Source organism: Synchiropus splendidus, chromosome 16, assembly GCF_027744825.2.
Source record: "Synchiropus splendidus isolate RoL2022-P1 chromosome 16, RoL_Sspl_1.0, whole genome shotgun sequence".
Lineage (NCBI taxonomy): Eukaryota > Metazoa > Chordata > Actinopteri > Syngnathiformes > Callionymidae > Synchiropus > Synchiropus splendidus.
In genome coordinates, this window is record NC_071349.1 from 15,483,231 (window position 1) to 15,499,050 (window position 15,820).

A 15,820-nucleotide genomic window follows, 5' to 3' on the forward strand; every position below is an offset into this window, starting at 1 on the left:
GAGCTGCTCTATTCAGCGCCGCAGATACAAGCTGCAGGCCAAACGGCTGCCAGGTCCCTTATGACCCCACAATCCCCTGCCGGTGACAGCTTCAAGCTCCATAGCAAATTAGGCGCTCTCACATTACAATCGCAGAAGACAGATTCCATTAACGGTATCTGAAATTGAGTAGAGAGCAGGCCCGTTATCAGACCTGACTCATAAGCACCGCCATTAATCACAAGGCATGATACCATTTATACATTTCCAGCTCTCTGCCTGCCGCTGTGATAGCCGGCCACAAAAGGCCTGATGAGACTTAGGCGAGGGGGAACAATGCAGCTTTCTGAGGAAAGCGCGGTAAATCAGGGGAAAAAAGGCGAGCGAGAGCGAGTGGAGGGTAAGAGAGGAGGAAAAAAAAAAAACTCCTGCTTGCTGACTACTTCCCCTTTTTTTTCTCCTCTCTATTTTTCTTCTGTTCACTGTGGAGCTGAATAAGTGTGAGCACTACAAGGAGAAGGGGGGAGTTGCTGGAGAGGGTCTTAATAAAAAGATAGCAGCGTCTTTCTTGCAGCACCGCTCCAGGAATTAGTTGTAACTTGAAACTGGGATGAAGAGGGTGGGAAGAGGAGGGTTGGGGGGGGCAAATGAGGACTTGTGTTGAGGTGCGGAGACCCCCCCGCCGCACCCATAATTTTACCTCCCTGCATGACAATTAGCCCACCTCACAGGGGGGCCGGTTTGGGGGTTGTCGAGGGTGCAGTCATGGGGGTCCGCGGACAGGGTTATTACACCAATTCTGTTCTGGCTTCTTAAGCCGCACCTGATTGGCGCACACACTCGCTCACATTCTTCAGCTCCAACTTCTTTATTCTCCCTGAGCGGCTGACAAATCTCTCTGTTAGAGCTTGTCAGTCCAGCGATGTGTAGCTGCAAATGACCTGTCTGTCTGCGTGGGACCACCTGGGTCCCGCAGTCACAGCCTCAGTCGCTGCAAAGCTCATTCGCCTCCTCCTGGGGCGGGGGGGCGCTGGGATAAAGCGGGACACATTCTGACGGCGGTGTTATCGCCGCTAGACGCGCTGCTGTGTAGCAATGCCGTGGCTCGCTGACAGAGACCTGGATTGTGGCAGAAGGGGAAACCAAAGGAGATGATTCCACGCTGAAGTGGTCCAGTCTGCCAAGTGGCTGTCTCACCATCCGTCCGATTAAGTGGATCCAAATCGGGTCAACCTTATTTTCATTCATTATCTTAAGACTCTTTCCCTTAACAAGGGAGTGGGCTCCGTTCTCGGGTGAGAGGCAGGGACCCCAGGGACAGGATGCCACTCTGCCTGTCCAATGCCCTGACGTGTGTTCTCAGGAGTTTGGGAGCGTTGGATCTCGGCCCCACAAAGCTACTCATAGATAGGCAGTAAAGAGGACACTGTAGCCGTAGTAAAGTATTTCTCACATCAATTTCAAACGGAAGATCAAAGGTAAATAGACTCCATAAGAGACGTTAATACAGTCGCTGTGCTGAGCGCCGCTGCCTTCTCAGCGAGGACAAAAGCAGTGGAACACTTTGAAGTCGGAACAGAACCTGCCTTATTTACCCGCTCAGTTCTACAGTACACAGCGCGGAGACGTGCCAGCGGCGGCCTAAATAACGCCACACAAAAACCATCCTGGCGACACAAAGGAGCTGGTGTAACGCTCCACCTCAGAGAGCAGACAATGACTGCAGCCGTGCCATCAGGATCAGAGCTGCCCTGTATCTCCAGCCGAGCCCAGCTGCTGGAAAAGAATCATACATTCCTGGAGAGGGGAGCGAATCCGCGGAGGAGGAGGTGGTCTGCCGCCCATGTTTCCAGCTGGACCAGGATGATACCCCAGGGCTCTCCTCTGGCCTGTACAGCGAGCAGGATACTTAGCAGCTATTATGCTAAATTGGATGTATGCACCACTTTGAACCTTCAAAGTCAACCGGCTGTTGGTTTAACAATCCACATCAGTCACCGCAGCAGAGGGCCAGTATTTTTCAAACAGACTGAAACCAAACGGCTTAGCTTCTGAGGAAGATAGAGAAGATGTGGTTCAGTTAACATAAACCTGGCAACAACACATGCAGATGCTCGCTACTGATGACCATCCCAGTGACACTTCTAACACCCAGAAAACTCCTACTACTGTGATGTGACAATCAACATTCTGTGACAACACTGAGTATTTTTTACTTTCTAAAGATGACCTACATAGTTTTCAATGGTTTGTTGAGATAACCTTTTTCAAATGTTCTTTTTATTTGTTTGCTTTTTTCCCCTCTATCATCTGTTCTTCATCATAATTTATTGGCAACCTGTTTTTTTTTTTGCCGTTTCTATTTTTGGTTTCCCGCCACACTCCTTCCCCACATGCAACTTTTTTCTGCCATCAAATTTTTGCTTTCCATTTTTAATTCACATTGGATTTCTTTATCTTTACATTTGCAATTGTTGAATTTTAAAGACAGATTTAAAGCAGTCTTTTTATATGGTTTACTTTTTGTATAAAATGACATTTTAATTCTTTTCAACAATCAGCAATATAATTCGATGTTTTATATTTTCCATTTTCTGGGCTGTTTTTCCAAGCTGTTCCCTTTTTCATCATCGTGATTCATGCTCAGTTTCAGGTGTGTTTCAGGTGATTCTGGAGCCAGAGTCAGAACCACTTGTGAAGACAGCAACTCTTCTAAACCAACTGAAGTGTTTGAGACACCGCCATCTCTCCAGTTTCCTCCTTCCTCCACAAGATGCTAAAACCTCTAGTCTTTCCAAGTGTAGTCGGATTTATTTCCTTCCAAGGATGCAAACTATAAACAGCTCAAAAATAAAAACACTCATCTCACTTATTGTTTCTGCAACTCCCAGAGGCTGTGAAAGATTAAAATCGGTCGATGAAGAGAACAAGTTTTGGTATGTGATGTCTAATTTCGGGCCCCATCGCAGCCCTCCCTGCGTCATCTTTACTATGAGAGAGAGGGAAGCTGTCAGCTCCCACAGACGGCAGGATAAATGAGGGTCCCGCAGCTCAGACTCCCCTCCTCCAGGAAGCGCTCCAGTGCTCCAAGTGCGTATAAAATTAATCACCACAATTCTGCAATTCAAACAATGCAGCCCCTGACATGACAATTTCTCCCAGAATGGCATCTTAATCTCCGCCCAACACACAAAAAATTACCGCAGGAGGAGGTGCGGGGAGGGGGAAACAATTTAGAGAAACCCCCGTGTTTATGCAATTCGTTTTTTTTTGCTGCTGCCATTCCCAACAAAGTCATTAGGCACACACCAGCGCTACATAAATGTTGCTGTATAGATTCCATTAACTAATTCTGGCTGAATTGTAATTGCCGAGTCGGATCCGTCTCTGTGCCCGCCGCCTTATTAAGACAGCCTGTGGTGGGTGAGGGATGTAATATTGACGTCCGAGACAGACACAATCTCGGGCCCACGGGCGAAAGGAATATTAAACTGGTGGTGAATTCTGCCGCCTATCTGCCCTCCTCCTCCTCCGCCGCTATCCACGTCCTGTAGCCAGTAATGAGGAAATAACATCTTCATTAGACATCTGTTTAACTGTATTAGAGGATGAGTCCTGGGGGGACCATTGGTCATGCTGAGGATGCGGCTTTTGGGGGGTCTTTTGGACTACACAATGACAGATGAGATACTGTACTGTGGAAACAAGTTTTAAGGGGAAGAATAAAACGCTGGCTGCCGGTAGCTCAAGCCACCGCCTCGCAACAAAGATGCTTATTAGAAACGGTGGCATTCCAATGATGGCGCCCCCTTCAGATAAAGATGGAAATTCAAAGTATACCAACAAGTCAAATCAGGCACCCAGTGGAGTCAACTTTCATAAGAGCTGAAGCTCGCTTGGAACGCCCAAGAGAGGCGTGTGAATCAAAGCAGTAACACCATAGCAGGAAGCACTTTAACATTGAAAATATTGTTGAAGGTGTCAGTGGGAGAGGTTTATTTCAACTCCAGACCTGCATGTGGAACTCTCCCCACATGAGAGGAGAGTCACCTCAGGAGCATATGGTGCAGGTCCTTGCAAGGAGCCGAGGTCACAGCAGAACAGAAGGTGGCAAAACGCCCAAGGCAGATCTGCTGGCTCTTCTTAGACAGGAGACATTGAGAGAACCAGGGCGGGGCAAGACTCGCTCTTTGGCACACCATTACCTAACCAGGTGATCAAACTGGAAAAAAACGCTGATGACAGATTATTCCAGGTTTGTTGTCAGCACGCCGACGTGTCTGCCCCTGGTTTCATGGCATAAGCTCAGGAACGGGAAGAGATTCCTCTCAGGTAGCGGAGATTGAGAGCAGCTTTAGAAGATAAACTGTGAAAAACGGAGGGAGCGGAGAATACAGAGCTGTCTGGATTATCTGGCTATGAAGGGTTCATTCCTCCACACACGGCTGCCTCAGACCGCTGCCATTCCGCCAGCCAAAAACGCTTCTGTCCACGAAGCGCAATCAATAGTAATTACCATTATGTCCGCCATCCTCAAAGGCTCGTCAAGCCGCGGTGTGAAAACCCAACAAGACGTGCAATTTCGCCATCAAACTGAGTGATCAAGCCAAGAGAAGTGTAATTGACAAATCAAAGGGAGGTTAAGTGGTACATTTCAAACTTATGCAAGAGGGGGGACTGGTTTCCAAGCCTATCAAGTTACATTCCTCGGCATGAAACACAGCGATCGGGCCGACTAATTTAAATTGATACATCAAAGACTCGCCACGTTGGCTGTGCTCCAGATGAATTTCAAGGTCCTACAGTTTACTACGTGAGAGAAGCTGCCTGCCAGAGCCTCCCTTCACAAAGCAGGGGGAGAGCAGTGGCATCTAGTGGTTCACATAAAGATGAAATTATAGATTTGTCTGGCCTCGCCGCCTTTCCTGAAAGCCACTCCCTGTCCTGATCCATAAATCCTGATCAGAAACTAGGCTCTGATCAAAAAGCACCCAAAACCTTTTTACGCTTATTTTTCTATGGAAACCACAGATTATAGGTCGACACTTAAAAGCTTATGTTGTGCAACGCGGGTCATGGATTGAATCCAGGCTGCCCATCGGATAAGGGGTGGGGGTCACTAGGACCTCCTAATGACTTTCAATTTGATCGCAATCCAAAAGTGGATTTAATTCCCAGAGATTACAGAGAGGGGTTCAGTTAACATGCACGCTGTAATCCAAATATTGCTAAACCACAGGGGACGTCTTTGGACTGGAATAAACTGGCGGAAATGATCGAGAAGAGAGACGATATAGGCACCAGACGCATGGGGTCGAGCTCTATTCCACATCACCCAGAAGCGATAGAAGCTAGTGGTAGGATATCTTCAGGTGAGGAACCAAATCTGAATCATCAGTCTTCACCAGTCTGTGCATCACTATGACAATCAATGACTGGTGCAATCTTCAAGAGAGGACTTCACGTTAGCATCACTGGTCTCCAGAGATTAAGGCAGAGGTGGACAGTTAAAGTTCCTAAAGTGTCACATTTTGTAATCACTGTAAATGTTGTGAGGGGCCATCATGCCAACAGAAAGGTGGCAATGACTACGAAATATGACAGAAAAAAATCATAATTATCAAGAACGAAATGAACCATAAAAGGTTCAATGGAAGCAAGGATGTTACAAAGTGTAATAAAAAAATCATTTTACATGCATCTTATTTGAATAGAAATCGTCACTATGGACCAAATATTAAAGATAAAAAGGCAATGCATTTCGAAATATATTAAGAATTTTCTTTCAATGCATTTTGAGAAAAACACTAAAATGACAAACAAAAAGAAGAAACAAAAAAGTATTTCCTGTTGAACCAGTACTGGCATTAAAGGAACAATAATTTAAAAAATGACAACTTATCAGCTATTTAGTTTTAGTCTGACCTCATGAGGGCCACAAAAACACAGGCAAAGGGCCGCATATGGCCCCCGGGCTGCACTTTGCCCAGTCCGGATTAAGACCTTGGTCTTCGGCAGAGCAGGACAAAGAAACAAAATTCAGTCAGACCGGAGGGGACCTTCACAGGTATTTAAGGATAGACGATGTACTTTTGAGCAAATATGGTCTTCACAAACCAAACCGGTGACTTTTGAGAAAAGTAAGATGAAGGCAGCACCATGAAAATGGCTGCCCCTTTCCCTCCAAGCGCACACAACAAGATGCATATATCATATGTCTAGAGAAACAACAACACAATAGCAACAAGGAGAACGATATTTTCTGAGTCAGTTGTCTGTTCCTTCAGTCGCCATGGATAGTGTCCAGTGAGTAACCAAGGTGGGATCAAGTGAGGAGGTCATCACGGGTCAGTTCTGAGTCTAGGTTGAGAGCCAGTCCTCCCTGTCCTGACTCAAGTCCTCCTCCCACATGGACAGTACTGTGTTTACTTGCTTACCCAGCGAAGAAATGACAAAGCTCTCGAGTGTAAATGCGAACGCTATGACACGCCTGCAAACGCCCCACTGTGCATAAACAGTGACAAAGAGTTCACACTAAGCTGCCATGTAAAAATGACCACCATCAGCAGAGGGCTGATGCTAGATATTTCGGCCAGAGATAATCACGCTCACAAAGAGCGACATTCCACACATGACTGGGTCAGCAGCGGCGAAAACCACAGCCGTGCGAAGACTGAACGCTGTGCTGATGATCAGGTTCGAAAAGACGACGTTACACGGCGAGCGATCGTGTTCGCCTCAGACGCAGGAGGCGAGGAGGGGGAGATTAGAAATCGTGCCATGTCAGGATTGGGAGCATGCTGGGCGAAGGGGGGAGCTGAAGGGAGAGCAGGGACGCCGGGGAGGGGTTGGAGGGCATGATAATTGTGATATACATACACACACGCTCGCTCGCTGCGGGTGGCTGATGGGTAAACAGGCCGAGCAGGATAGCTGGGGGAGGAGGGCAGGAAGGATGTGCCTCTGAATACCGAGTAGAAGATCAGCGACGTCACTGACAGTCTGTCAGGGACCGAAACTACCAGACAGTGTCAAGAAGCTGAGAGTCAGACGGCGATGGCAATGTCTCTGATATGAAGTCTTAATCTTATTGTTGCCCCCTAGTGGGCGTTTGATCGCCACAAGGGAGTTTGGTTTGTTGACCTGCTTAATGGCCGGAGGGGAATCGGTAAATCGTGGTCGAACATTGATCCCCAAAGTACATTAAAAATGGTCGCAGAAATCTCAGATGAGCCAAGCACTTGGGGAGATCCTGTTCTGAAGTCCTGGCCCAAAACAAATCTAATAGAAGCGTGCTTTGAGACGGCGTCAGTTCTTGGGGCACAGACCTGCAGACGGTGAGGGAGATGAGCCCGCAGGCTGCCGCACCCAGCAAGGCACTCATCAGGTTGACACTGTGGGCCGGTGAGAGGGTGGGCCAGAGGACCATGGCCAGGCGAGCCAGCAGCGTGAAGAGAGGGTAACCTGGAGGATGGGCCACCTGTAAGACAAAGGTCCCAACTGATCTGAGTCAAAGACAGAGATGTCAGAAAAGGCTAAATGATTGAACCTGCACAGGACAAGATGGAGGGTAGACTGTCGTAGATAACTGGAAGAAAAATCTTCTGAGAGGGGACATGAAAACTCATTTTAACTGTTTGGCTCTTTCAGACGTCCGTTGTGACTTGACCTTGGCACATCGGAGTGGAATTAAGCCTCACTCAAAACAAAACAACTATCGCCTTATTGTGGTTACACTGCAGAAGAGCATCAGAAAGTGGGTCACAGAATGGGATCTGTGGATGAATGTCTGCCTTCAGACGGGTGAGCTCTGGTGTCACACACTCCCCACTGGACTGGAAAATAACTCCTGTGACTCCAGAGTGCTGCTCTCTCACTTGTTTTTCCTCTGGCCTCTTCCCAAGGACAGTGCAGCTCCCTGGAGCCATCTGCAGAGCAAGTGATGTACGCCAGCGCTCACCGCCGCGACACCCTCCCGCCTCCTTCCACCGACTGCAGTGGCGCTCGTCTGGGGGATCCAGCCGATCACAGCAATTAGCAGCTAAGTCTTTTTACCCAGATAAGGGCTCAGTCATTAAACGCAGATTCATTCGCGGGCGCTGATAACGCGAGTCACGCAGACGGGAAGGAAGAAAGGGGCCAATGTTTGAAAGGTGAGCAGGGCAGTGTCGGTCACAGTGGGGCAACATCAAGTACATAGTGAGGAGGAGCCTCGAGTCCTCATCGGGTCGATGACCTGATGTTTATCTGGAGCAGAAATGCTCAGGTCACACTTTAGATTAGGCAATGTTAAAAAACAAAGCACAGATTCTTAGCAGCATGACAGAGAGCTAGTCAACCTTGTTAGCATAGCAAACAGGAAGTTGTGACTTGCCAAACTCAAATTTGAATGTAGATTTTCTCTGCCCTTTATTCATCAAGGGCCCAGTGGAGCACACTTTTAGAGCCGTCACCTCGCCGCGCCTGCAGCCAAAACAAGCTTGGGACTTGCAGCTTGCGCCACTTCTCTGCGTTGAGAGGAGTCAGTTGAGGTGGGCATCTCATGAGAGCGCACCCTGCACGCCTCCCTTTGGAAGTGCTTCAGGCATGGCCAGCTATATCTCCACACAGGCCTCAGGATCCCCCAGTTAGAGCTGGAGGACGTTGGCCGGGAGAAGGGCAGCAGCTTCAGAAGGGCGCGGCCTTCTGAAGCTGCTGCCCCCACGACCCGGCAAGCGATTGAGGGTTGGATGGATGTTATGAGCCCAGTCTGTTTGGTACTTCCTCCACAGCTGACATGAGTTGCAGTAAGTTTATCTCACATGGCCAGACAGAAACAGACATGAGAAATATCGGCTGCAGGAACAGGAAGTGTGGCTCCATAGCATGAGGCTCATAAGTTACGGGCGAAAGTCATCGACCAAACTCTTGGAAATGACGGCTCAGAGGAGACCAGAAGGACTAGAGGCAGAGCGCTGGTCAGGAGACATCTTCAAGCGAGTCTCTGACGCATCACAAAATCCATCCTCCAATGAGGCGGAAGAATGAAATCAAAGGCAGCGCGGAAGATCAACGTTTTCTATTTTAAGACGCCGACTTGTAAGTCATTCCAAAATTGAAGTTTGAAGCTAGGAAGGGACGGCGGAGAGGACGGCTGAGGGACGAAGACCGTGGGGAGAATTGGGTTGTGCACCTCTTGGGATTAGAGAAGAGGGGGCCGGGGGGGCGTCCTGAAATGTTTCCTGCCCGGGGCCGGCCTGTGTGGCCCAAGGGAGTCCTGAGAAGCAGACGGGCGGGCCACACGGACTGCAGCACTAACAGCAGGATTACTGGCATAGTGACACCACACAGCCTCCCTAAAAGGATCACAGCAGCGTAATAAACTTTATTAAATAATAAAACTTATTATAACTGTTAACCCGATTTAGTTCATTCTTCGCGGCTTACACACACACACAAAAAAGAGGGGTGGATATAATAAGCCTTATACCGTACATAAGGCAAAGCCTACAAAAGCCATCGCCTTACCATTGACTTTAATTGGATTTGAAAAACGGGTTGCAAATTATGGCATTCTCTACTTGCAACTTAGTAAAATAAGAGTACGGGAAAGAAAGGAGGCGAGAAAAAAAAAAAAAACCTGCGGACGGAGAGTGAATTAATCTGCTTTCTGTCCATGCTTAATTAAACTTCCGTAATGCTTCTAAGAGTTAATGAGTGAATTGATTAAACAATAGGGCTAAGTCTTACCCCCAGCTCACAGGCAGCGGTGATCAGCTCTCCTGTGGACAGAAGAAGGGGAGGAAATTAATGTAAACCCAATCATTATTATGAAGAGGCAAGTCTGCGCCCAAAGTTTTCCCAAATCAAATACTTGCACTGGGGTTTTGCATTAATTTGCCAGGATCAAAACCTGCAAATCTTCCCAGTGTGACATTTCCTAAGCGGCACGCTCATTCTCTTCATCTCTCGCCTCTCCCCTGATGCCTCCCCTCCCATTCTGAGGCTCTCTCTCACACACACACACACAGATATAAACACACACAAGCCATTAGACACCCTCTCTGTCACACACGTCTGAGAAGCCGGTCCCATCCTCCCCGTGCATCTTTCCTCCGCTCCTCTGCAGACCTCTCGCTCGCACTCAATGAGGTGATGTGGAGAAAACTATCTGTGTGAGGTGGAGGAAAGTGAAAACCTAAAAGTGAGTCGCTGGGCCCATTCGTGCCAGAATACACCCGGAGCGTTTCCAATCACAGTGATTTCTCACCCAATGTTTGCATCTCCCACTCATGGAAATTGAAATTTGGCTCAGATGAAGAGAGGCTGATAAAGATTGGAGATCAACATGGCGCCCTCTTCTGGCCAAGGTCTGCGTTGTTTCCACTAAATTCCACCACTGAACAGCCAAAGATAAGTGATCATACTGAAACCAATGAAATTAATTTTCTGAAACTTTTTTTTTAACGGATTATCGATTTATATTATAGACTTATAATTAAGTAATAAGTAGTAAAATAAGTTTTTTTCCCTATATTATATCCCTATATTTTTGCACAAGAAATAAATAATTATTAAATATTTAAACTGTAAAGTCCATATAGAATATTTTTCACACAAAATGTCATTAGTAAATAACATGAAAATTGTTTTTAAAAAAATGTTGTTAATGGGAATCAAAAGTTATTCTTTATTTGATACATATGATAAATGACATGATTTTCTTTTGTGGAGTAAATTATCTAAATACTATACAAATACTTATTTTATTCTTATTTTGTTCTCTGAACTTCTCTGTCATATGTCACGTTATTGCACCAAAACTATCATAAAGTTTCCACATGTAAAAAGTCAAATTCCACAGTGTTTATGCAACAGCTCACCTTCAGATGACATTTACAGTCCAACTAAAATATTATTCAGGAGCGATGTTGCCACTGCACTGTACATACGGCTGTGTAAAACCAGATAAGCGAGGCAAACTTTGAGTCCAACATTCAAGAGCGACATGAGAAAACTTTTATTTACATGTTGATAGAGAATATATCAAAAGACACCAGCAACTCAAAGAAGTAAATAACTTTTAAAAATAAGCAAATATAATTTCATAAGACACTAAACTGATTTTTGGAAATGTAGTTTTTAGCAGTCTGTCTGCATTACTACTACTTATGCATAGTTGAAATACGACCTGAACGTCATTGCTCCCTCACAGCCAACGCCTCTTAAGGTAGAACCTTAAGGAGGCCTCTTAAGGATAGACAAGATACTTTACTTTTGTGTTACCTGTAAACAAAATCCAACACATCGCGGCCCACACCCCCCTATGAGAGACACTCCCTATGCTGGGAAGAACCCTGTAATAGCATGAGCAGTAGTAGTAACTGTGCAAGTAGTCTTCTGGAGGAGGTTGCAGTTGTTTTACAGTAGTGGTAATCTTAGAAGAAGTAGAGGTACTATCAGAGTTAGTCTGTAGCAGCAGTGACAGCACTAAGTATTTCACGTAGCAGATGGAGGTAGGTCGGGTGGCGTGTTGTGTGCGTAGCACTCTTGAAGCTGCACAGGTACAGGACAAGGTCGCTGACACGCTGAACAGTTGTGGTGTCAGGTCTGGTATCACTCCGGTTGATGCAGTGGATTATATCTTCCCCTGCCACTGGAGAAGCCTGAACTCTTATCAGCTTAATAGACCATGAAGCCAGAGCTCCAGCACCTGCGCAGCTTCCGTATCTCCGCCGCTCCACTCCACCTGACATGAGCCGGCAGCCACCTGCCATCACTTTACATCACACTTTCTCATCCTCCGATTATTCCCCTCTCGTTCCCCTCGCACGCCATTCAGCAGGGAAGCGGGCCAAAAAACATCTCTCACAGACGCGGCTCCATCACTAAAACGGGAAAATATTGACTCAACGGGGAAGCGGCAAGGGTGCCAAGAGTCTTTGTGACGGCAGAGCATGGGCACCCACACCAGTCTTCCCGTAATCCCTATCATTTCCACACTCCACATTCCTAGACAACAGCGAACCCGCCGGGCCGCGCTCAAACCTCTCCGGGGCACACCACACCTAAAGAGATTAGGACGCAGAGACGGAGACCTGGAGAATTCCGAGAGGGTGTTCGGCTGGCACTATCGGAGCGGGGCATCCTGCACCGTCCCTAAACGCTGTGGAGAAGGGGCTGGCCGCTTTTTCAAAGGCCCCTCATTCTCCAGACGGCAGCACAAGCAGCCGGGCCACTCAGCAGTCCAACTGCAGCTTTACTGGCTCATATCTGGCTCAGCCTTTCAGATGCTTTCATTCCGCAAATGTGCAAATTTCCCAGCTGCAAACTGCACGCCACAGCGGCGACGCCTAACAAGCAGAGAATCCATGTCCATATTTACCAGTCTGCAACCCGAAATATTGCTTCTTAATAGTTTTGTGTAACACATACTGCATGTTGGCCCGTTGAGATAGGAAGCAAAGTATATATCAGTAATTCGTGTGTACATTCATTTCAATGAGAATAAAGTCAAGCAAATCAATTCAGTCGATATTTATTTTAGGAACGTGTGGCAAAGAGAGGGAGGGCCAGGCTCATACCCGCCGTATAGAATCCTAAATGGGGGGGAAAGCCAAAATAATAAGAAGATTGGCTAAACTTTGTAACATCCATGCATTTTACCAGCAGCATCACAACTTTAATGCTAAGATTTAAGCGTTTTTCATGAACCCATACAATCTTAAATGGTCATTGTGAATTGTGAGCACAATATAAAACGGAATTTTAGTATCTTTTTGAATATATTATCAACGCAACTGAGTTTTGACTTATCATAGGTTAAAAACAATTGCCTAAAAAAAACTCTGCTACCACGGACAGCGCTTCTGCTGCCTACGTCACCGCGGTGCCCTGTGATTGGCTCCTGAGGCCAAACAAAACCCCGTGACCAGAAGTAGCTGCGTTAGCTTGCAGTGTTAGCACCAACCTGAGTCTCCCCCGGGAACGCTTCTCTGCACACACGGGACATACAGAGCGGCGACGCAGGCAGCCGTTGCACCCGCCAGAACCCAGTCGCTCCTTCGCTCCTCCGGCATTTTCATCTTTCCTGAGAAACACTTGTAGATATCACCGGCTAATTATGGAGCTACGATTAGCTTCAAGCACGACGTGCGTTCCCAAAAAACACACACAAACCGGTCGCATTAATTACTATTGATGACAAACGATGTGTCAAAAGCGTCAACTAAAATGAACAACATGAAATAAACATTATAAAAACTTGAATAAACTCCTCGATTTCTTCACACAGCCCTTTTCTGGAGTGAGTTCAATGGCGAACTCTCGCGATACTACCAGGTGCGCGAGCGCGGCATTCTTGAAACGCTTATAAACTCAAAACAAACTTTTGTCTGGGTTTCATTATTTAAATATTCAACATAATCGCAATATCTAACGCTCTGCTCTTCATTTCATCTGTTGTTTTAGCTTTATTTTTATGTTGTTGTTTTTTTTTTTTTCCTGGTCACGTGATCCTCCCGCCAGCACATTAGTCAGAGAACAACTGAAGCTGACGTCTCAGTTCCTCCATTCTTGTCATGTCAGCTCCGGTTAAAACTAGTTTGCTCGGTTCCTTTCTTGTGAAGAACAAGATCCAGATAAGCTGAAAATGATAGTGGCTCACTGTTGGAATGTGCTTTGAAACGAGTGTGGTTTATGACAACACCTAAAAAGGAAGGAGAGGAGGACGGTATGTTGCATTACTGCATTACAGATGAATGATGGACTGATGATGTTTGAGTATGATGTAGGAAGTCAACAGACTGCCCCAAAATAAAGGACCCTGAAGCTTAATCCGAGCCTCAGTCGCCATTGTGTGCCCGACCTTCAGGTGCTGCCGGAGAAGATGCACATACTCTCCGGACAAAACAATGATGTAAAGGAATAGAAATGTACATTAAAAAGTAAAAACATTTTGGGGAGAAAAATGAAAATGTTTCTCAGCGTTTTCGCAGGGAGAACGTCTCCCCGTCATAAATAATTTGCCCTGCAGACCTGATTTTAATCTCGGACCACCACAAATGGCCTGATAATAATCCAGCATAAATGAGTCTGATCCCTTGGTAAATGAAGCCCTCGGCGAGGTGGAGTGGTGTCAGCACCTTTCCGACTCTCCCATAATCCTCGGCTCCTTCTCCCCTCGCCGTCTAATCACTCATCCACACATGATTCACACACACACACTCACACACCGGGCCTTCCTGGGAGGCTGCTATCTTCAGGATGGTGTCAGGCCTAATCCACGTGTGGTAATCTGTCAGGCCGCAGCGGTGACAGGCTGAGGGGTGTATGTTTGTGTTGAAGAACTCAGGCACATCCAGAGGTGAGGAGGAGGGCTGGGAATGACCCGCCACCATGGACCTGCAGAGGAGAGGAACGCCAGCAGGAGGAGTGATGATGGAATCCAGGGCCAACAATGGAAATGCTGGCGTCAGAGGTGGGATAGATAGATAGCTCTACAGCGTGACAGGACTTTGTGGAGATAGCTATGTGAAGAAAAAGTAGACTTGAATCCATAAAAGCTCCATTATCACCCACTGACTGATACCAGTCGAGGAAAACAACCTGATGTTTTCGCGCCCGCGACTCCTCGTTGACTCCAATTAAAAGCAGACGATTCAATTTAGCCGAACGCCAGGACGCTGAGATAAACGCCTCTCAGCTGAGCAGGACTCTCCCGGCGGTGTCAGGTGCGTCTTTTAAAGAAACAGCTGGATTCTGACAGGGTTTGGCGATGCCTCCCCGCCACACCCCCCTCCTCAGTGATGCTAATCCCCATCAGGGTGACAGAAAGAGAGACAGGGTGGGGGGTTTCTGGAGCCTTCAGACGGCCGAGGTGGGAGGGGGTTCGGTGGGGGATCAATCCACTTACTTCAACTGATAAAGATTTAATTAACACAACACTGTAATTACTCTCCGAAGAAGATGGTATGTTGCTACGCGAGGAAATGGCAAACGTGCGGGAGGGTTTCAGGCCTCAGTGTTGAGGATCCATCATGCCACACAGGTCTCTCCATCCATGAAGGTTTGACTGCTTGACTGAACCACAATTATAACAACAACACATGGAAAACTAACACAAATAATCATGATTATTTTAGAAAGTCTTTGTTTTATTTTACAGTGTGTTCTGTAGTTACACGACTATAATACTATTATGGAAGTTAGAACCTTAGACTTGACATTGCTGATCCAAGGTCAGCGGTCGAATCTCTAACACCATCACAAACAGAAGTGAAAATGTTTATTATCACTTGTATAAAATTGGGGAGTGACGATGTTCAAACTGAACAGAACGAAGACGACAATTTGTCCCCGTCCCTTTCAGGATTCTCCTCTCTGATCTGGAGCAGGAATGTTAATCATTCTGGCTGCGACACAACACTTCAGCGTCTTCCTCCTCTCGCCTCCGAATATAGACGCGGATGTAGAGCAGCGCCAGATCACCAGAGATTCATCAGCTATACGTTAATTGAACGTACAGAATGACAAACAGCAGCAAAACACTAATTAATTTTCATTTCCATCTGCCAGATGCCAGTTTTTTTGATGTCTCTCCGCGGAATCCGCGTCATTTTAAACATCAAACTTCAGCGTGGATGCTGTTGGTCTGAAGCCAGTCCTGATAGTTGGAGAAACACTGACCTCCCGTGGAAGCGGCGGGTATGACACCATTTATATCTCATTCGGTTTTGTTCTCGACTCACGCAAGTGTTGTCATAGAGCTAACGTGTGTGTTTGAATGCTTTTTAAATATTTTTTTCCCAGAAAGAAAATCATTAAACAAAATATATATATTAAATTTTTTTTAAAGCTAATA

At 46.6% G+C, this 15,820-nt stretch overlaps 1 protein-coding gene across 6 annotated transcripts in view; it reads right to left on the minus strand.

Annotated features, from left to right (window-relative positions):
• The window catches only part of tmem260 (transmembrane protein 260), a 42,009-nt gene extending 28,736 nt beyond the window's left edge, over nucleotides 1-13,273 (minus strand). For all 6 annotated transcript variants that reach the window (XR_008412645.1, XR_008412642.1, XR_008412644.1 and 3 more), the window contains exons 1-3: nucleotides 12,929-13,273; nucleotides 9,709-9,740; nucleotides 7,308-7,459 (exon numbers count right to left, since the gene is read on the minus strand). Coding sequence is in view for 1 of the 6 variants with exons in the window: in XM_053844769.1 (XP_053700744.1) it covers nucleotides 7,308-7,459; nucleotides 9,709-9,740; nucleotides 12,929-13,043 (299 nt within the window). In the remaining 5 variants the exon portion in view is untranslated. The remainder of the gene's footprint in view (nucleotides 1-7,307; nucleotides 7,460-9,708; nucleotides 9,741-12,928) is intronic.
• Between the last annotated feature and the right edge of the window lie 2,547 nt (nucleotides 13,274-15,820).